Source organism: Solanum lycopersicum, chromosome 6, assembly GCF_036512215.1.
Source record: "Solanum lycopersicum chromosome 6, SLM_r2.1".
Classification (NCBI taxonomy): domain Eukaryota; kingdom Viridiplantae; phylum Streptophyta; class Magnoliopsida; order Solanales; family Solanaceae; genus Solanum; species Solanum lycopersicum.
In genome coordinates, this window is record NC_090805.1 from 45,132,102 (window position 1) to 45,153,280 (window position 21,179).

The following is a 21,179-nucleotide window of genomic DNA, read 5'->3' on the forward strand; positions in this document are numbered from 1 at the left end:
CACAAAATTCAAATGGCATCCAACGCAAAAGATGCAACCTTTTCCATTTGCCCCATAAAAGTTAGCAAAAATAAAGAAAGAAAGCAAGGGGAAAATAACAAAAGATGTTGAATACGACATAGTACTGACATCGGATAAAACCCTACTCGCTTTCTCCGTTTTAAAATAAGTGTTTATTTTATTTATTATAATAAAAAAAATATCATCTTAAATGTTTAACAAAAGAATACTCCAGAGCAATATAATAAAACTGACTAATCTATTAATAATTTTTAATCACGTTATAAAATTAAAAAAAAAGGAAATTTATAAAAATATACTATAATAAAAAAATATTTACCATTTATAACAATTACAATTTTTTCACTTCATCACTTTTAATTTATTTATAATACAAGTTTAATACATGTTATAAAGATAAATTTATTATTCAAATATAATATAAGTTTTAATGATGGATAATACATTTATCATACATTTTAATACACTTATAATATAATGTGATAATTTTTTGCCAAACAAATAATATATATTTCAAAAACAATTATAATTCAAATATATTACATACATAATTTATTTCTAATACATATTAAAGATTTATCACAATATTACTATAAATGGTAATAAATTAAAAATATCGCTAAAATCAGTAATTATTTTTTAAAATGTAAATGTGATCTAAAATGGTGACGAATAGTTTCCTAGTAGACGTGCTTTTTAACCTTATTTTTAACAATTATCAACACTTAGCTTTGTCAGCACCCAAGTCAATCCTAAGCAAAGAACCCATCATATAAAAATCATTAACACATTACTTATCGAAGACTTCACAAATCTTGATTTTTGAATACGACCCTTTAGTATTAAGTTTTCCAATTAATCTTGTAGGTCCATTGGCTTTGATTCCCTTTCTTGATTTATCTACAAAAATTTAGGCTATTTATAGAGATTTGGGGTTTATGGTTTAGTACATTCTCTTTCAGTGAACACTCTCAGCAATTGTGGAAATGAAAAATATGGGGAAGTTTGAAATTTGGTTCTTGATTTTGATGGTTTGTGGGTTGTGGGTAGTGGAAGCTAAGTATATGGTTTACAATACATCACAGGGAATTGTTTCAGGGAAGCTTAACGTTCATTTGGTTCCTCACACTCACGATGATGTTGGCTGGTTGAAAACGGTCGATCAGTACTATGTTGGTTCCAACAATTCCATTCAGGTACCTGTTTGTTCATCGTAGTGTGATAAATTGTTGTGAGTTAGTATGTTGAGATTTTGGTGAGTAACTAGTTCGTGTGTTTTAATTTGTCTGTCTATTTTTGGCTTGACGTAGAGTTTAACAAGTAAAAGATTTGTTTTTGCATATTGTGGTCTTAAACAGAAGATGTGTTGAGTGTATCGAAATACCTATGCTATGTGGCAATTTAGAATTAAAGAGCATAGCAATTTAGAATTAAAGAGTTGACAAAGAAGTAAAGATGCATTCTTTCTGATTGGACTAAAAAGGAAACCAATGCAAACGAATTGAAACGGAGTGAGTAATACATTATATAAGTTGCAGTATAACTGTAAAAGTAATTTCCACTTTCGATGGATATAGACAACAGTTCAGGTGCTCATTCATCTTAAATTCATTAGTCATGGTTATAAAATAGAATTGTAATGTGGCAGGTGGCTTGTGTTCAAAATGTCTTGGATTCATTGATTCCAGCATTATTGGCTGATAAAAACAGAAAGTTCATTTATGTTGAACAGGTAAGTCTTGACTATCACCTTTTTCTCAGTGTGTGTTAATGTTTGTGTATCTCTGGGATATACTACTGATGAATGCTTGGTTTTTTCCCTTCCGCACTGGAATGTAGGCTTTTTTCCAGCGTTGGTGGAGGAATCAGAGCCCGGGAATGCAGAGCACAGTCAAACAGCTCGTCAACTCGGGTCAACTTGAGTTCATGTATGGCTAAAACCACACATTTGTAAAGAAAAAAATATCAAAAGAGAGATTATAGTACTGTGGACAAAAGTTGCTTTGCACTCCAGATAATCTTGATGTTTTGTGTGATTTTACATATACATTTTTTCTCTTTCTTTTCCTGGAGGTGTAGGATAGTGGGTGGATTACTTCTTCTTTGTCAGAATGCTTATACAAATGGTATCTTATTCACTATTTATGCAGAAATGGAGGTTGGTGCATGCATGATGAGGCAGCAACACATTATATTGACATGATAGATCAGACAACTCTAGGGCATAAATACATCAAACAACAGTTCAATGTTACTCCTAGAATTGGCTGGCAAATCGACCCTTTTGGACATTCTGCTGTTCAGGCATACCTTCTGGGAGCAGAGGTGCCAATCTGCATTACAGTTTTAAATTGGAAATTTGAATAGTAACTCTTGTGCTTCATTAATTGATAAGTAGTCCGCCTTTGAAATATAAGCAATTTCCCAACACTCTGCTGAAAAATGGTGTAACTAAAATCCAAGTACATTCAAACAACTCTTTTGACCTCATATATTTTACTGCTTTAGGTTGGATTCGACTCTCTTTTCTTTGGACGCATTGACTACCAAGACAGAGAAAAGAGGAAAATTGAGAAGAGCCTTGAGGTCATTTGGAGGGGTTCTAAGAGTCTCAGTTCATCCACGCAAGTAAGCCTTTCTTTCAAATATTTATAAGTTGTAATACATGTTTAATATTATTCCTCTTTCTTATTTGATATTTTTATTTATAAATCTCTTGTCTCTAGATTTTATTCAGCGACTGACTATTACCTTTTGTTTCATACCAGATATTTTCAGGTGCATTCCCTCAGAATTATGAACCTCCCAGCAAATTTTACTTTGAAGTGAATGATGATAATTCTCTTCCTGTTCAGGTAAATCTTTGATAGATTAAGACAGTAGGCTCTTTAACTTTAAGCAAGGGCATGCACGTGATGTGTTTCTTTATTGACTGAAGGATGATGTCAACCTGTTTGACTACAATGTCCAAGAGCGGGTCAATGACTTTGTTGCTGCTGCTTTGTCCCAAGTAAGTTATACTCTCAGACCATGTTATACGAGGTGTCAGTATGAGTGTGAATTGCTCCTCCCAAATAGTCTGCTTTCATCTTATTTGATAGCAATCAAGTTGAGCCTGAGGGTAGCAAGGGTGTCGTGACATGCTTAATGCATCTTACTGCATTTTTGACTCGTTTTAACTCTGTTAGTGAGAATACAACCTAGTTGCTTGGCTGCTACTCTTTATTATATTTCTGTCGGTAAAAAAGTCAACAATCTCAACTGACAAGCCAACATTCAACTGTAGTTGGAATTATGTGTCAGACTGCAAGACTTTATAAAGATTTGTCCAACGAAAAAGTTCACAGTAAAGACTTAAGGAGATTGCAAGATTACTCCTTAATGCCACACTGCCAATCTTGTTTGTAGACTCTCCAAGGAGTTTCATGCACCTAACTTTTGTTGTTTCCCTTGCAGGCCAATATCACTCGCACAAATCATATAATGTGGACCATGGGAACCGACTTCAAGTACCAATATGCTCATACATGGTTTCGGAATATGGACAAGCTCATTCACTACGTAAACCAAGTGAGTTTTCTACTGTCATTGCTGTAACTCAAAATTTAGACAATCACATACAACTATGTGCACTGTAATTTTCCTTTCATTTTGGTTGAACATCCAGAAACTACTGTTTCTTTATGTATTGAAAATCAAGATTGGCATATTTCGTTAGCAATGCATGAAGACACCATAAAAGTTGGGGACTCTCGTATTTCTTGAATCTGCATATATTATTGAACTGGAATCAATAAGAGAGCCTGAAAAATAAAAGCTTACATTTTTGGTCAAGCTAGGTTCTTATACAAATCCTTCGTCCTCATATATGTATTATCGCAGGATGGTCGTGTCAATGCTTTATATTCAAGCCCTTCAATTTATACTGATGCAAAGTATGCTTTGGACGAGTCATGGCCTCTCAAGACGGATGACTATTTCCCGTGAGTGTCCTTCTCTTGTAATTTTAATCTCAGTATATAGAGCTTGATGCAAGTTCAAAAATAAAAATAAAAATTCAAGTTCAAAAAAATAAATATAGAGCTTGATGCATATTTTGTATCAGGTACGCAGACCGTATTAATGCTTATTGGACTGGATACTTTACAAGTAGGCCTGCTCTCAAACTCTATGTTAGAATGATGAGTGGCTATTATTTGGTAGGCCATGCTGCTTTTCCATTTTACTGAAATTAAGAAGCTGCACCATCTACAGAATTTTGAATATGCAATTCTCACTTGGCTCCTTTGTGTAATATAGGCAGCAAGGCAATTAGAATTCTTTAAAGGAAGAATTGAGACAGGACCAACAACCGAAATATTGGCTGATGCCCTAGCCATTGCTCAACATCATGATGCTGTCAGTGGCACTTCAAAGCAACATGTTGCTGATGATTATGCCAAACGACTGTTCATAGGTTACAAGCAGGTGAGTTTGCTCCGAACTCCTAGGAAAAACTTGTGATTGCCATGGATTCAGTGAACTTTATTTCAAATGATTATAATTACCAAAAACTAATTGCAGGCTGAGGATTTAGTGTCTAATTCACTTGCTTGTATGGTGGAATCAGCTTCAGCATCTGGATGCAAGAATCCTCAGATAAATTTCAAGCAGGCAAACATTTGGAGCCCATTCTTTAATATAGGCTTTCTTCTTATTGAATTTGCATTTGTCTTTATTAAGCTATACCCACATGTTCTCCCCACAGTAATCCTATCATGCTACTGCTGAATGCATTATTGCATCTGATGATTGAGTTCATTCATGCAAAAGTTGATGTCGTGGATTGGCTCCATTATACTCTTCTTATATTGCATAACTCAATTCAAAAGCAATCAGTTTAGGCATTTTAATTTTTGTTTTTCTGAGTTGACTCTTTTGTTGCTCTATTCTCTTCCAGTGCCCGTTGTTGAATATAAGTTATTGTCCCCCAACAGAAGCTGATCTTGCTCCAGGCAAAAAATTAGTGAGTAGTCTAGTTTCAATATCTTTTCATACTTTTGTAAACCTTCACATCACATTTCTGTGTGGTGGGAACTGAGGAAAACTACCTGAGCTCTAATTAAAACAACGAGCAGATTTTCAAATCATTATTTCCACTTATGTAGGTGGTTGTCGTGTACAATGCTCTTGGGTGGAAAAGAACAGATGTTGTCAGAATCCCTGTGAGTAATTTGATCTTTTCCTTCCCTAGATTGTTATGCATGTTAAATTATTTGCTGCTTTGGTTCTCATTCTCCCTGCACAAAAATATGTCCTCTCATTTAACTATTGAGCAGCAGCGCTCGGTGTATGGAAGTATTTAAGAGTTCTTTAGATCTCAATCGTTCACCATAGAATCTCTACTCTTGAATAAAAGCATATACTTAATTAATCAGTATCAGTTGACCTATCTGAACAAAACCTGGAAGAAGTATATTTATATGAGTATCAGGAGTTATTAAGACATGCAGAAAATGGCGTCAATTTGTGGCATAGGCTCATAGATCTCCTGGAATGATGTTTTGTAACATGTTGAATGAGATAAATTACCAAAAAAGATAAATCTCGAGTTGAGAGTAGGGCAAGCTTGGGATTAGTCTTTCAAAGGGGCCAAACCAAAATTCCAAGGGGCTTATCTTTAGATATTTAAGAATTCCCATGGTACCAAAAGAATAGACTTTAAAAATGCCCCCAGGGCTTAGTTTAACAAAGTTCGAGGGACTTGTGACTTAGGTCACATGTTTGAGCTCTGCGCCATGCAAACTAAACCTAGTATATAAGTGGAGAAGGGTAGAGTGGGCCCATTGTCACCAAGTTTCAAAGTCTGCTGTTGGTCCTAAAGGGTTGGCCCCAGACCTGTTTTGGGTAATGAACTAGTTGGGTTCAAATTTTAGAAGAATAATCAGGCTATCACAGTTTGTCCTTCAGAGCACTTCATTTCTCTTGATTTCTTGGTTCAGTATTATGAAATTTGTCTTGTCGTTCCAGATGAGAGAAGAAATTACCAGAAAAATATATTTGAAGAAGAAGTGGTAAACTAGAAAACAAAACTTGATAAATTGTTTGGCACAAAAATACTCTTCCCTTATCATCTTTTGTGTGATGGTTGTTTGTAGATAAATGTCCTGATTTTTTTTCAACTTTTGATAATGTTTATGCATAAAATGGATAACTCATCATTTATCACTGACATCTCTGTTCAACCTTCATATAAATTTTGGACAGGTCGTCAATAAGAATGTCATCGTTGAGGATTCCACTGGAAAAGAAATTGAATCACAGCTTCTTCCAATAGTTAAAGAATCAATAGTAATAAGGAACTACTATGCTGCAGCATACTTTGGTGAATCCCCTACATCAAGCCCCAAATATTGGCTTGTGTTTACAGCCACTGTTCCACCTTTGGGCTTTAGCTCCTATGTTATAACAAGTGGTAAACAAGCAGGTTAGACTTTAAACATCTGATTGGTATATCATGAAAGTTAACATGCAAGCTGGTGATCTTAATAGTTTCCAATTCTTCAGCATCTGAACGGCATATCACAAAAAATGACATTCCAACTGATGATTGTAATTGTCTCTAGCTGTTTAGAGGATTGATAAAATAAATCTCTTCTTGTATACATTACATATGCAGTTGCTGCTTCAATACCACAGACGTTCTACAAAACTGATGGAAGTCAAAGTGATGCAGTAGAAGTGGGGCCGGGGAACTTGAAACTGTTATATTCTGCAAATGGGGCAAAGTTTACTCAATATTTTAATAAGAGAAACCAGGTAATGTTTGATGGCCAGTCAGTATATGCTTGTCCTATTTCAAATGGTCGTCTTCTGTTTGTTTGAATTTTTTTCTGTTCCTCTACAATAACCAGCAATGCAGATTTGAACATTCACATGATAGAATTTTAGAGTTTTGCTAGATGTGGGCTGATAGCTTGCCTTCTTCTCACTTTCCATCCAACATCAGCCTTTTCTCAGCTTCCCATTCTTACACTAGAAGACACTGATGATGGAAATAAATTTTTATGTTGTGTGTGAAGGTTAGAAGCTCTTTGGAGCAATCATTCAGTTATTATTCTGCAGACGATGGAAGCAAGGATGATTATAAAGACATTCAGGTAGTATAATCTGATGATTCAGTACTGTTCTTATTATCTTATTTTATTCACACGTAAGCTAAAATATTTTATCCTGATTTTGCAAGGCATCTGGAGCATATGTGTTTCGCCCAAACGGCTCATTCCCCATCCACCCTGAGGGAAAGGTTAGCCAGGCACCTTATAACATCAAATTTACTCCATTAAATTCGCAAGTAAATAACTAAAAAAGCTGTTTATTCTTGATCAGGTCCCAGCTACCATTCTACGAGGTCCGCTGCTAGATGAAGTTCATCAAAATATCAATTCATGGATATATCAGGTTGTTCAATTAATTAATATCGAAGAGCTTTTACAGAATTATTGCTATACTTGTTCTCTTTGTCCTGTTCACAGAAGTACAATGTAAGAACAAAGACGACATTTGATGCATTGAGTCCTTTAAAAAGTATAATGGAAGTAGTTATAGTATCTGAAATATGCATATATGTTCTGGATGTGATCCCATTGATTCTCTAGGAACATCGGGTTGCAATATTTTTTTCTTTTGCTTGCTGTATCTATCTCTCTGGATATTCTACTCGGTAAACATTAAGAATTATCTGGTCAACTGAACAATATCTTAACTCTCACGATAGACAAACAATTTGAGAACAATCTTAATCATGTTTCTCACACAGATTTAACATGTAAATGAGCAGATCACTAGAGTGTACAAGGAAAAGGAGCACGTTGAAGTTGAGTTCACTGTAAGTTGAATCTCATTTTTTCTTCACCTGTATTGTCTCTCTTACTGGTGGAGTTAAGATATCCAATGCTTTGAATGTATAAGCTTTCAAAGATCCTCTGATTAAGCAGTCCTGAATTCAGGTTGGCCCCATACCTATTGACAATGGAATTGGGAAAGAGCTGGTGACTCAGATTCAAACTGACATCAAAAGCAACAAAACATTCTACACAGACTCTAATGGACGTGATTTCCTTAAAAGAGTGAGTTGAATTTTCTCCCTCTAGCATAATAGAAATAGAAAAATAACTAATTTATTCCATTTATATCTGCAGGTTCGGGATTATAGAGCTGACTGGGATCTTCAAGTGAACCAACCTGCTGCTGGAAATTATTATCCTGTATGTTAGTAGACTTTTAAAATGTTTGTTTTCCTTTAAAAAATTGATATATGATAGCATTTGTTTATGATATTAGAGAATCATGTGAAGATTTGAATCTACTATTTTTCTAATCTAGTTTCTGAGTTAAACTAGCCTATCCAAATATTTGTCGCAAACCATTTTGAAATCAGAAGTGGTGCAGAAGTTCCTTCGTCCTACCTTTGGTTGGGGATGGAGGTGCTTACATTTTGGACCTTCCATATGTTTTACTATTTTTTTTTTTGAAAAGTCTACTCGGGATTTTTGCACCTCCAAATCGTTGTGAATTTCTTATATATAAATGTATTGCCTTATTTTGCATAAGAATTTCTTTCAGAGAACTCGACAAATCTTTCCCATAAAGTAGCCTGTTTATTACTTACTCTGTGCTAGAATACCTACTGGTGATGTTAATTATGTTATTTTGGCTAATCCATTACAGATCAATCTTGGACTTTTCCTAAAGGACAACAACAACGAGTTCTCAGTTTTGGTTGATAGATCTGTAGGTGGATCCAGCCTTGTTGATGGCCAATTGGAGCTAATGCTTCACCGGTTTGCTCTGCTCATTTCCCATGCTATGTTTATCGCTTTTATCATTGCATTCTTTCTTCTGTTAAATCATCACTATTTGAAGTTACCAATAGCAGAATCTCAAAGTAAACGATTTGTACATTTCTTCTTTGTAGGAGGTTACTCAATGATGATGGAAGAGGTGTTGCTGAAGCACTGAATGAAACCGTCTGTGCTCTTGGAAAATGCATGGGCTTGACTGTGAGCACCATCACACTATACTTCAATTTGATTTTGGCTCTAATTATGCTTGTAGTTATTGCTTAATATGGTGAATGCAATTTTTTCTTTATTTTCTTGTTGCAAATTCTTTGCTTAAACCTATAAAGAGACAGCCAATGAAGCCTAAGAGATCGAGGATTGATATTAACATTTCTATGTTGGCATAAGAAGCTAGTAAACTTTCAAAGACATGTTCATGATATTTTGTACATTTCTTTTGGATTTAAAGTTGGTTTTGTGTTGCTTTAGTTTTCTACGCTCAAATGTCTGACATGTATCTATAATTCTAACTTCATATGGTACAATGCCGTTACCATATTGTTTCCTTCCGTTCTTTATGCATGGTTACCCATTTTAAATTGGTTTACCTTTTTTCTTCCTAATAAATAATAACAGTAGTCCCGGCTTTCACCTTTTATGTTCTTCTACAGCATAGATTGGTAGTGTTTGGCATGTTCCCTATCCTGTTTTCCCATAACCTCATTGTCTGAAACCCTTATGTAAACAATGTTTAGTTTTTATTGTATGTTAAATCTACTACAGCCCACTCGTTAAACATGTTAGCTTATTTCCCCAGGTCCAAGGCAAGTACTATATCCGGATTGATTCTCTTGGAGAGGGAGCGAAGTGGCGGCGGTCATTTGGACAGGAGATATATTCTCCATTGCTTCTAGCTTTTACTGAGCAGGTTATGAAAATTCCAGCATTTTTCTTCAACTATGCGGCATCCCACCTAATTTTCATCAGATGTTTCATAATTACAGGATGGAGATAAATTTACAAAATTTCCAGTTCCAACCTTTACAGGGATGGATCCATCTTACAGTCTGCCTGATAATGTTGCAATAATTACGCTTCAGGTATTTAATGTCAATCTGAAGCGTTATTTCGTACCTTGGAAGCAACTTTTGTGTTGTTGTACTACTTTTTGTTATCTAGCTATTTACCTTTTTCCTTGGTAAATGTAGGAGCTTGAAGATCACACCGTCCTCCTGAGATTGGCTCATTTATACGAGGTTTATGAGTTCCTTCTTGCGATGATTCTATTATACTTGTTTAAGTTTGGGTTCACTCCTCATTCATTTCTTGGTCACTTGACACTCCCTGTTACAAATTAATAATGTGATTCTTTGGGTCGTAATTGCTCCAAGTCCAAGCGTTCCGAGATGATAAATTATTACGTTTTACTAGGTTGATGAGGATAAGGATCTATCCACCAAGGCAAGTGTAGAATTGAAAAGATTGTTCCCAAAGAGGAAGGTAACACAATATGCATCCCTAGTTCTTGGCTGTAATTAGGAAAACAATTGTCACTCGAATGACTATACCAACTCCTTTTAAACATTTTTTCCAGATAAACAAGATTAGAGAGATGAGTTTATCTGCCAACCAAGAAAGAGTAGAAATGGAGAAGAAGAGATTAAAGTGGAAAGCAGAGGCTCCTAGTGATTTGCGAGACGTGGCAAGAGGGGGACCTGTTGATCCTACAAAGCTGATGGTAGAGCTCGCCCCAATGGAAATTCGCACCTTTGTTATTGATCTCAGCCAGAGCGTGCCAGAAGGGTAAGAAACTTAAGCCGTTTGATTGTGTTCGCCATGTAAAACTGAAGCCAGACGTGTTGATCATACTCTGGTTTTGTTGCATTGTTTTGTAGTTGGAAGTCACATATGTCTCTATGATAGCAGTCTCCTGCAGCAGTCCAATCCAATCCGAATCGTCAAGACGTCAAAAGGGTATATGAGCAGCTTGAAACCTTCTTGGGACCTATTTGCCTGTGTTGATATCACCTTGAGGAGGCAGCATTGAGTCTCTTGTTAGAAGATGTGTTATCCTTTTTGTAATGGAATGAAAACCTCTTTGACAGAACAATAAACTTATAATAATAATAATGATGTTGAAGAGAGAACTTCCATGTCTTAGCAGATCAAAAGTTTATGCATGCAGTCCATCTATGGTTTGTTTGCCTGGTGAAGAAAAATGCAGCACTTTGAACATCTTAAATCCCCCAATAAAGATGACCAAGCTCTGTATATGTACAAAAACAAGCCTAGATATTACCCTTCAATATTTTCCCTTTTTTGGTTTAACCATCCAGTAGTTAACGGAAAACTTTCCATTTCCAGAACTCGAACCTGGATGTATAGTTGAGGGTGAATGCAGTACAACTATTTCACGACATCCCAAGGTGGAAAATAAATCAAAATAATATCAGAATTAATGAGTGAATTTCATTGACATATCCAAATTTTCCTTGCATATGCTTTTTATACACTAAAACTGCAGGACAATTGAGAAAACTGCTAGTTAATCGGTTCGCTAAGTAACTGATAAATGGAAGCAAAGGTTCATGGAATAGCAAATTGTGAGTTGTAAAACAAAACAACAGCCTGCTGGATGAAATATAGAAATACAATATGAGCATAGGAAATTGGCTAGAACAACAAGAAGAGTCTAAAGTTGAAAGTTGTGGCTACATTGTTTCCCTTTGTCAATCACAGAAGCTCATATCATCCCATGGCAACCAGCGGAATCCAGCAGTACTGCTTTGATTTGATCAGGATGAAAGTCTTGACCTTCTTTGCATTGCTGAGATCACACAAACAAAAATGATCATCTAAAGAAGAATTCACTTCAAATGCACATAAAATTGGCAAGGATAACAATCCAAATTAAATCACAGATCATTTAACTCCTATTTTCTTCTTCTCCAACACTGATCGGAACAAGCAAAGAGAAAACGTGCTTTCTGGATAGGGAGACAGACTGGTATACTCAATCAAGGAGGGAACAGATAAGAATCTACGCAGTCGTGGTGGAGCTCATTGAAGTGGTGCCACAACTTACCATGAGTAATTTGGACTACTAACTTTCTAAAAGGTTTTCTGTTGTCTGCTGGTAAGACATTTTTTTTATATTATTCTCTTCTGATGTATCTTCAACGTTCGCATGTTAAAAGCTTAATATGGTTTTAGGTTCCGTTCGTTCCAGAAGGATGTGCATTGCGGGATTGATCGACTTCAATTTTCTATATATGAACTTCTGCTAAGCATTTTTCAATCGAAGAGTCCAACATTGTCAATTAAACAGAAAATCAAGTACCTCAGCTCTAAAGATATCTAAGGCAAATCCATTGAAGCAGCTGATAACAGCTTGTTGGATGTCCAGTCCGAGGTTGTCGAGTGCCCTCATTGTTGAGAGTAAGAGGCCTGGTCTGCGGCTGCAAAACATATGGATATTCACAGCTCTTCCTTCTCTTGCCTTTACTTCAACCTAAAAGTAAAACAAAATCCGCATTACATCATCTCAAACCAATAACATGATGACTTTTAGACTTTACCACCATGAAGAACACCGTAATAGTGCTCAATGCAATCAATGTATATCTCGTCTTATAATAAGTTTTTTCTGGATGAAATGTTAATGTTGGTTAAAGACTTTTTACCCTTGCAGGTTGTCCAGTCGGGCTAGACAGTGGGCTTGCAAATGAACTCGGATAGAGTTCTTCCTTGATGCGGCCTGGCAGAGCTGGTCCAGTTGGTGTTAGAGGATAGAAGCTTGTTGTTTGGGTCAGTGAAGAGCTAGGTGGCGTGGACTCCAGTTCATTATGCAGGTCATTGATTTTCTGTAAAAGCTCCTTTAAGTACTCAATTGCATCCCCTAAGATTGAAGCCCTGTCCATCTGTGAACATGCGTATTCATAAATTGCATGCCAAGAAGAAGCTTTTTATATTAGGTAGTCAGGAAGATTAAAATCAAGTCCAATGGTTGTTTGGGATTAAATCTCAAGTAAGACGCAAATGTTAACTAATAGGTAGATAACTTTCAGCATCACGGTCTATCAAAGATAACTTCCTACGTCTTGGTTTCTTAGGGCTCCAGTAAAATGTTTCCGCATGATAGTGCTAAAATTCAAGTACCATGTTGTTTCCATACAATAAACTTTGACACTCCTAATAAAGCATAGTATTTATGACCATTTACAATAATCCAAGCTGTTTGAGAAGTGGTGGGACAGCAAACAGACTCCCCCCTCCCCCGCGAGAGAGGGGGGCGAAGAAAACAAGTTGAAGCAGATATATACAATTGAGATTAAAACAGAATATAAGAGTTACCGCTCAAACTGAAATACTTACAGCAATGTAGTGATGTCTATTCTCTTTTGTGGTCCAAAATAGAAGATCCTTTTGAAATCTTTCATATAGTTCATGTGAATGAATTTAATGCGACTATCAAATAACTTTAATACAGAAAACTTTTTTGAACTATGCACAGGACAAAGTTGCATACCTTAAGAAGAGTAAATGAAGTACATTCAAAACAGAAAAGAAGAAATAATAACACTCTATTTCGATTTCGCCTTTTCTTTATCATTCTCTTGGGAAAGGAAGCTAAAGGCTGACAATTTTGAATAAGCTAAAACATGTTAGAATAATATAATTATACAGGAAATCACGAGAACTTGATGTAAAAAATATCTTACCTTGCTAATCCTTGGTACAACAGACCTCAACATGTAAAGCCTATCGTTTAGCTTCTTCCTACGTCGTCGTTCAGCCATCAAATTCTTAGCCGGAAGTCCCTTTTTCTTTCCTTTCTGATTCCCACAGGTGACAGTGCTAGTTGCATTTGAGCTATTTCCACCATTCTTAACAGTATCATCCACCTTATTAGTAACATTTTCAGTAAGGTCATCTGAATCATAACTCAATGTGCACCCATCAAAGCTCACATCATCAAGTTCTTCCCCACTACCCCACTTTCTCTTCCTTTCATTCTCTCCATTCATGGAATTCTGGCCAATTTCACCTCCGAAATCCCCCAAACTGCCACCAGTAGTATTAGCTAAGTTCTTCCTAAGAGCAGCCCTTTTCTGAAAAAGGGTTGGTTGTGCTCCATTTGAAGCAAAATTATCAAGTGGCTTTAACAACTTGGACCTATTGAGAAACAGAGAGTTCTCATTTGCAGAACCATCAACAAACCCTAGTGGACTAAACCCAGTAGTAGTAGTATTTTGGGGCAAATGGGATGATGGGTATTGAGTAAATGAATTCAAATTGGGGTTACCCATTTGGTTCTGTGAGCTCAAATCATGAAACCCACCACCAGCAAGAAGAAATCCCCCTTTATTCAAACCACCCATACCTTGAGCTTCAAGAAAACCATTTTCACAACCCAAATTAAAACTATAATCCAAAGGGTTGTTGTTAATAGCCTTTTGGGCTAACAAGTAATGTACCTGAGATGGGTCTAGATTGTTGAAAACAGAAACTGAAGATGGTGAACAAGAAGATGAAGAATCCACTGGTACTACTGGCTGTAGAAACATGCTGTTTTCAGCTAATTCAGTGAAATTCTGAGTGAAACAGATATTTTCAGTATGGTTTTGCATGTTGTTGTGATACCAATCTACATCTGTACCATCTAACATAGATTTGAATGTAGAAAGTGCACCCAATTCCATATCTTGTTTGTTTTCAAGCTCAACATTAGTGGTATTCTCCTTGTTGCTAAAATTTTCTTCTTTTTCTTCTTCTTGTTTGCCTTCCATATCCCAAACCTGCATACTGTTAACTCTTGAGAGCATTTCTTTTTTTTTTTTTGGTTAGATTCAAAGGTAGAGAAAGTAATGGAAGAAGGCAAAGAAGAAAGAAGACGTAAGCAGCAGAGGGAAAAAGAGAAATGGCTTTTCTAGAGATGACACTTTATAGCTCCTTCGAATGTTACGTTTTCACTCAGACTCTTATCATCATTATATTACACCTCCTCTCTCCCAGAATTTATGTAAAAATATGTTCTCCTCCCGTTTCATTTTACGTGATATTATTTAATTTTAATATATTATCCTTTTTCATTTTATATAATTTAATTTGCGTTCGTATAAAACTTTAGAAAAAGAAATTGAAATTTGTAGTCTCAAGTAAGTGTGGACTAAAAGTCATTTTATTAAAAATAAAATAAATATTTTAAAATTATTATTAAATGTAAATATATATCATTTTCTTTAATCTGACTAAAAAGAAAAATACATCATACAAAGTATAACAAAAGGAGTAGTATTTTTAAAAAATCATTTATGTAATAGTAAATCACTATAATTTAAAATTAAATTATTTCAATTATACTAAAGTAATTTTCTTTTGAGATGAATTAAAAAGGAACGTATACCTCATTAAATGAAACAGGAAGTACATTTTTATATTTGGTAGAGTAATAATTTAATTTTTAAATTTATATTTTTCTTAATAAAATAGTTAATAGTAATACAAATATATAGAACTTTTTTTAGACCATAAATATTTTTAAAAAACTTAAAATTTCATATCAAGTCAAACACATAAATTAAAATGAAAATATTAATTTATTATATTGACTCCTATTTTTAATATATATAATACTTATTTTGTTCTATTTTTATGATATACTTTTATCTATATATCGAAAGAAATGGCACATTTATGTATGGAAAAAAAGATAAATATACCCCCAAATTATCGTAAATGGTAGCATATATATTCCGTCATTTTTTTGGGACATTGGTGTCCCTGTCGTTCGTAAATTAAAGCATACATGCCCTTTCACTCTAACAAAGTGGCATGGGCACCAAATGTCCCAAAAATATGACGGCAGGAACATCAATGTCCCAAAAGTATGACGAACAGTATTTGCATACCACTTATAATAGTTCGGGATATATCTACTCTTTTTCCCTTAATATATTTAGTCATAATTTAATTTTAAAATTCTCGTTAAATGAGATAAAATATAATCACACAAATATTTAACGTTTAAGTTTATACCAGCACCGGCTAATATCATGCATTATATATGAAGATGGTAATTATTAAAGTTGTGGTTATGTGTTAATGTTGGGATGTTTCAGGTGAATAAAGTTTGCATAATATCTGTTATTTCTGTATAATTTTCTTGTAATCAGTAATAATAATTAGTAAAGTAATGATTAGCAAACTGCCAAATCTCTTCAAAACAGATTACCCCACCATGTCCTTTTTGATTTTCATGAAGACCAAAACGGCTAACTTTAAATTCAAATGCCTCTATTTTTATTATTAGATATGAAATTTCATAATACTATAGAAAATTTCGTAAATAACTATATATAGTTTAATTTGTGTGTTTATGAAATGTAACTACTAAGTTGTATAATTTTAATTGTGTGAGTACATATAATATCAAGCTGAAAATATGAAAAATAAAATAAAATAGTGTTATTATTCATGTGTATTGTGTATATTTTGCTATGCAATCCATAATGTAACTACTATGTTGTATAATTTTTTTGAAACTATATTTATCTATTATAAATACAATCTAAATGTTTATAAATATTTAATAATAAACTCACTTGCTATATTATATTTACTTGACATTGAAATAGAAACTAAAAGTATTAGATTTTAAATTCACCGCTATATATAGATTACATTTTAGGAAAAAATTATATTAAATTCATATTTTATTTAATTATAATCTCTAAAATTTGCTATCATTTTTTTTAAGGGAAAAGGGTCTGATATACCCCTCAACTTTGTCATTTAGAGCTGATATACCCCTCGTTATAAAAGTGGCTCATATATACCCCTACTTGTAAACAAATGGCTCACATATACCCTTTTCCTTTAACGGAAACGAAAAAAAAAAATTTAATCTAAATTTTTATTATGTTTTTCTAAAAAAATATAATCTCATATGAGTAAATTTAATCCTTGTCAAACATATTTTTTTTATTTTTTTTATTTTAATGACTAATTTATAATTATTATTTTGATAATTAAATTTATTTATGTTTCACTAATATTCTTGTAAAACTTATTATAGATGACCAATTTTTTTCTTCGAATACGAAACTAAATTACAATACACACACAAAAAAATAGTTTAAATTTTTTTTCTTGAAACTAAGGAATGAAAGAAAAAACAAAATAAGAATAACAAACTCAAATAATTATAATAAAAGAAGTCAAAAAATAATTTATGTTTGAAAAAAATTAAAATATACCTTGAACTTTGATAAAAGAATCATATATACCACTAAATAATTTTTTAAAAAAAATTAGAAGTAACAAATATAAATTTAAAATTAATTTTTTAATTTTCGTTAAATGAAGGATATATGTGAGCCATTTTGTAACGGCAGGGGTATATGTGAGCCGTTTGTATTAACGGTAAGGGCATATATGGGTCACTTTTATAACGAGGGGTATATCAGCTCTAAATGACAAAGTTGAGGAGTATATCAGACCCTTTTTTTTTTATAAAAAAAAAAACTTACACAAAATTTCCCTCTTTTATATATTTTCATCCCATTAAGTAATGTATTATTCACAATGTGTGAGGTATGTATCTATAACTTTTCTTATGTATATGAGATTCTATAATTTTTTAGAAATTTTTATAACTTAAGAAAAAAAAAAAGTATATATATATATATAATGTAATTAACTCTTTAACACTATTTTATGGATAGAAATTATTTTTATCACTCTAACTTTGAATTCAACATTTCTTTTGTGAGCTGTAATTTAATAGGTCATGTCATGTAAACAATATTTTTATTTTATTTTATATTATAGGAATAAGTAGCAATCAACATGTGAAATGATGAAACAAAGGAAAATAGAGAATGGACTCTTTAGGTAGCAGCCAGTGCATGTGATTGTCTTGTCTTACCAAAAAGAACTATCCAATCTCAAATGTTTGGTCTCAATAAGAATAAAAGGTCTTTGCCACAAGCCAAATCGTAATCTCTATATCTCATGTACGATAATCGAATAAATCTTGCTCTAATATAATAACTGGTAGATTATATAGATATCGGGTAAATTTCATATCAATATTGATAGTCCACAGATTTTATAGAAGAGAAAAATCAGGCGATTTCATATGATAGAGATCTATTTGAGAGATTTCCTGCTCAATGAATTTAGTCATCCTTCACTAGCATGAGCGACTTAAACGTATTAGTAGCTTGAAATAAAAATTAAACAGGGCCTTAAATTTAATTGTTTCCATCTGATAATATAACTATTCTTATTTTAAATTATTTTTCATAAGATATAGTACTCCAAATATGTCAAATTTCTTCTAATAATCTCTTCATTTTTCATGAAATGTTTACTTTTTCTACAAATAATATTCAATATTTGTTAAAAAAATAATAACTTATAACCTGTTATTATAAAAAAAAATAAAAATGAGGCATCTTGAATTTGGGGGCCTAAGACACGTGTCTTCTTTTTTTAAGATTGTCGAGTCACCCCTGTTGACTAGTTCTTTTGGAGGTATAAAAAAAATGAATAATTTATTTATTTTATTTTTTACAATATTTTCTAGTTAATAATATAATACTAGTCATTAGATTAACAGCTAAATATTTATAAACATATTTATAAAATTTTGAATAAAAATTATTAAGTTCACGTAAATCTATCGAGACCTTTTAAAATCCAAACAAGTTGTTAACTAGGATAATTGATTTATTTCACAATACGAGAGAATACAGAAGTTTTATTTCCTTCATGTATTCCAAAGTAAAAAAAAAAGATGGCTACTTTTCGAGTTAATTTTGACAACTCAAATGAACTGTGAGTATTTATTTAGATTACAATAGAATCGGTCAAACTTAATATATTTAAAACAAATTTATGATTTATTAAAAAAAAATATGCGTCATAATTTAAAAAAGTAAAAATTTAAAATTCATACATTTCAAATTCTGTCTTCGTCCTTTGCCACGAAATTAATTTATTTACTAAAAACAAAGGAGGAAATTTTTCTTTATAAAGAGCCAAGAATCTCGTGAGACCTTTCAATTTTACCGCACCCAATTTCTCAATTATAGACTTAAATTCTGGTGGCCCCATCCATATCATTTTTTCATATATCAAAAACCCTTTTATTCTCTGAATTTTGTAAAAAATAATATCTTTTTTTAAAAAAATATATTCTTTGGATATTGTTGTTTTACTTCCCCACCTTTTTTCTGTAGTAAATATTTACAAATAAAATAAATTTTAAAATGTTTCAATAATTAAAGAGTAAATATAGTTTAAGTTAATATCATAGAGACTAAAATTGAAGTTTCCTAGTAATAACTAAAGGATAAAAAATGCTATTAAAATAGATTACATCCTGTCGTAGAGGGAATTGATTTATGGCCAAAGCTTATGAGCTTTTCAAACAACTATAAAGAGTGGGGGTGGGTATATAGTTAATAGATGGAAATCGAGACATTAATTTTTTCGTCTCAAATTATATATCGTATTTTTTTTTTATATTTTCTTTTAAGAAAAATAAAATTAGGATGAAATTTTGACTATTTTAATGAAAAAAATATAATCTCTTTTCAACAAATATATATTTTTTTGTGTGTGTTTAATATTAAAAGTATAAGATGAAAAATAATAATTAATATTATGTTGAGCTGATAATTAGATATATTTACTTTTAAAAATTACAATAGATAATTTGAAACGGAGGAGATAGGACAATGACGCAGAAGGACCATTAATTATAGAGAAGCAGCCTTCACAATTTTCTCCCTTTGCTCGTGAATTGCGATATTGTTGTTCTTTCTCCTCAAAATTACCCAATTTCCAAAACAAACATTAAATTTAAGGAAGACCATTTAAAAGAATCGAATAAAAAAAATTATACGCATTTGATATTTAAATACAACAAACTAATAAACCGCAAAATATGTTTGATATTTTTTGAATTCGTATACCAATAAATTTTCCGTTCTTCTTCTTTTTTTTTTGGATGATAAGGAAATTCACCGTTCCTATATTTTGTTTTTTTTTTTTGGATAAAAAGGAAATTCACCGTTGTTATTTTTTGAATTACACTTTGTATAGCCTTGCTTCAGTGTAATAGCCCAAACCACTTACCCTCAATTCGATCGAGAAATACAATATCGAATCTAGGAACCCCTCAACCCAATCTCACCCTATCTATTTGGACCCTTCAAATTTTGGGCTTGCATGTCATCATAAAGTAAGGGGCCTGGACTGTTCATCATTTTTGACCTTTAATTGGATTCGACCAGGCATAGTTATTGACTCATGTATATACACACTATATTGTTGGATTTTAGCAAGTGTGAATGGGAAAAGAAAAGAGACAATATGAAAAGTGAGGGAACTACTTTGGAGAAAAAATGAAAAGTCATTTGCAAAATGCAAATGAAAAATCATTTCTCCCGTATCGGCAAAAGAAATGGAAATTGTTGTCCTTATAGAAGGAAACACTTCCATTACTTCTTAAAAGAGATAAGAAGAAGATGCCCTTCGCGCCGTCGTCGCTCGGCTTTGGATTTGATTGATAATTTTTTTGGACAAATCCGAAAAGTCCTTACTTTCCAAAAAAAGTAGTTATTTTCCTAACAGACATGTTCCTTGCTGAAAATGGCTATAAAAGGAAGTCAATTATTGATTTTTCAAACACTGAAAATTTTTCGTATTTTTCTCTCAAATAAAAATCAAAGTGTCGATCGACTGAGTCTGTGTGACTTGTTGCTGTTCTTAAGTTCGTTGAAGTTAAAAGAAATTTGAGGTACCGCTATTTCTTTAACAGGTTTAATCCGTTTTATCTTGGGAGAAATTAATCCATAACCTTGGGTACAGTGAGGGGATTAAATTTCTTAAGGACACACAGTAGTTTCTGTGGACTCGGATTATTTCTTGTATTTTATATTTTTTTTTTCTGCTTCATTTTATTTCTGTTTCTGTTTATTAACCTTATAAATACAGGTTATTGTAAGAAAATAAAATATATACACTGATATATTGTGTAAATCTTGATATATCAGTGTATATGTTGTGTATATACATGAGTCAACAACTACGCATGGTCGAATCCAACTAAACTAGATTACGTATCCCTTTTATAAACTAGATGATTGAATAGTTCACCCCTAATTAGTGCACTTCATCTGGTTAGTTTGTAAAACCTATTAGTTGAAATTTCATCAAGTTTTGAGGTTTTAGTTTGATTTGGTGCTGTTTTTTCAATTACTCCTAAATTCAATAAATTTCACATATTAAGAAGTCAAATTTACTTACTGAACAAACATGATA

At 32.8% G+C, this 21,179-nt stretch overlaps 2 protein-coding genes across 2 annotated transcripts; one reads left to right on the forward strand and one right to left on the reverse strand.

Moving 5' to 3' along the window:
• Nucleotides 1-980: 980 nt before the first annotated feature.
• LOC100500729 (alpha-mannosidase) lies at nt 981-10,987 on the forward strand. The gene is made up of 30 exons (NM_001247922.2): nt 981-1,217; nt 1,670-1,753; nt 1,861-1,949; nt 2,172-2,346; nt 2,530-2,649; nt 2,790-2,876; nt 2,960-3,031; nt 3,478-3,591; nt 3,904-4,004; nt 4,127-4,220; nt 4,321-4,488; nt 4,585-4,674; nt 4,961-5,026; nt 5,169-5,225; nt 6,268-6,487; nt 6,680-6,819; nt 7,083-7,160; nt 7,247-7,306; nt 7,390-7,461; nt 7,841-7,888; nt 8,010-8,129; nt 8,202-8,267; nt 8,731-8,843; nt 8,978-9,062; nt 9,661-9,771; nt 9,848-9,943; nt 10,052-10,099; nt 10,275-10,343; nt 10,438-10,646; nt 10,739-10,987. The coding sequence occupies exons 1-30, from the start codon at nt 1,008-1,010 to the stop codon at nt 10,761-10,763; spliced, it is 3,087 nt and encodes a 1,028-aa protein (NP_001234851.1). The 5' UTR covers nt 981-1,007; the 3' UTR covers nt 10,764-10,987.
• Nucleotides 10,988-11,412: 425 nt separating this feature from the next.
• Nucleotides 11,413-14,834, reverse strand: ICE1A (transcription factor ICE1-like). Its single transcript, NM_001287789.1, has 4 exons — nt 13,565-14,834; nt 12,527-12,763; nt 12,184-12,354; nt 11,413-11,670 (listed from the first exon to the last, which is right to left on the reverse strand). The coding sequence occupies exons 1-4, from the start codon at nt 14,666-14,668 to the stop codon at nt 11,587-11,589; spliced, it is 1,596 nt and encodes a 531-aa protein (NP_001274718.1). The 5' UTR covers nt 14,669-14,834; the 3' UTR covers nt 11,413-11,586.
• Between the last annotated feature and the right edge of the window lie 6,345 nt (nt 14,835-21,179).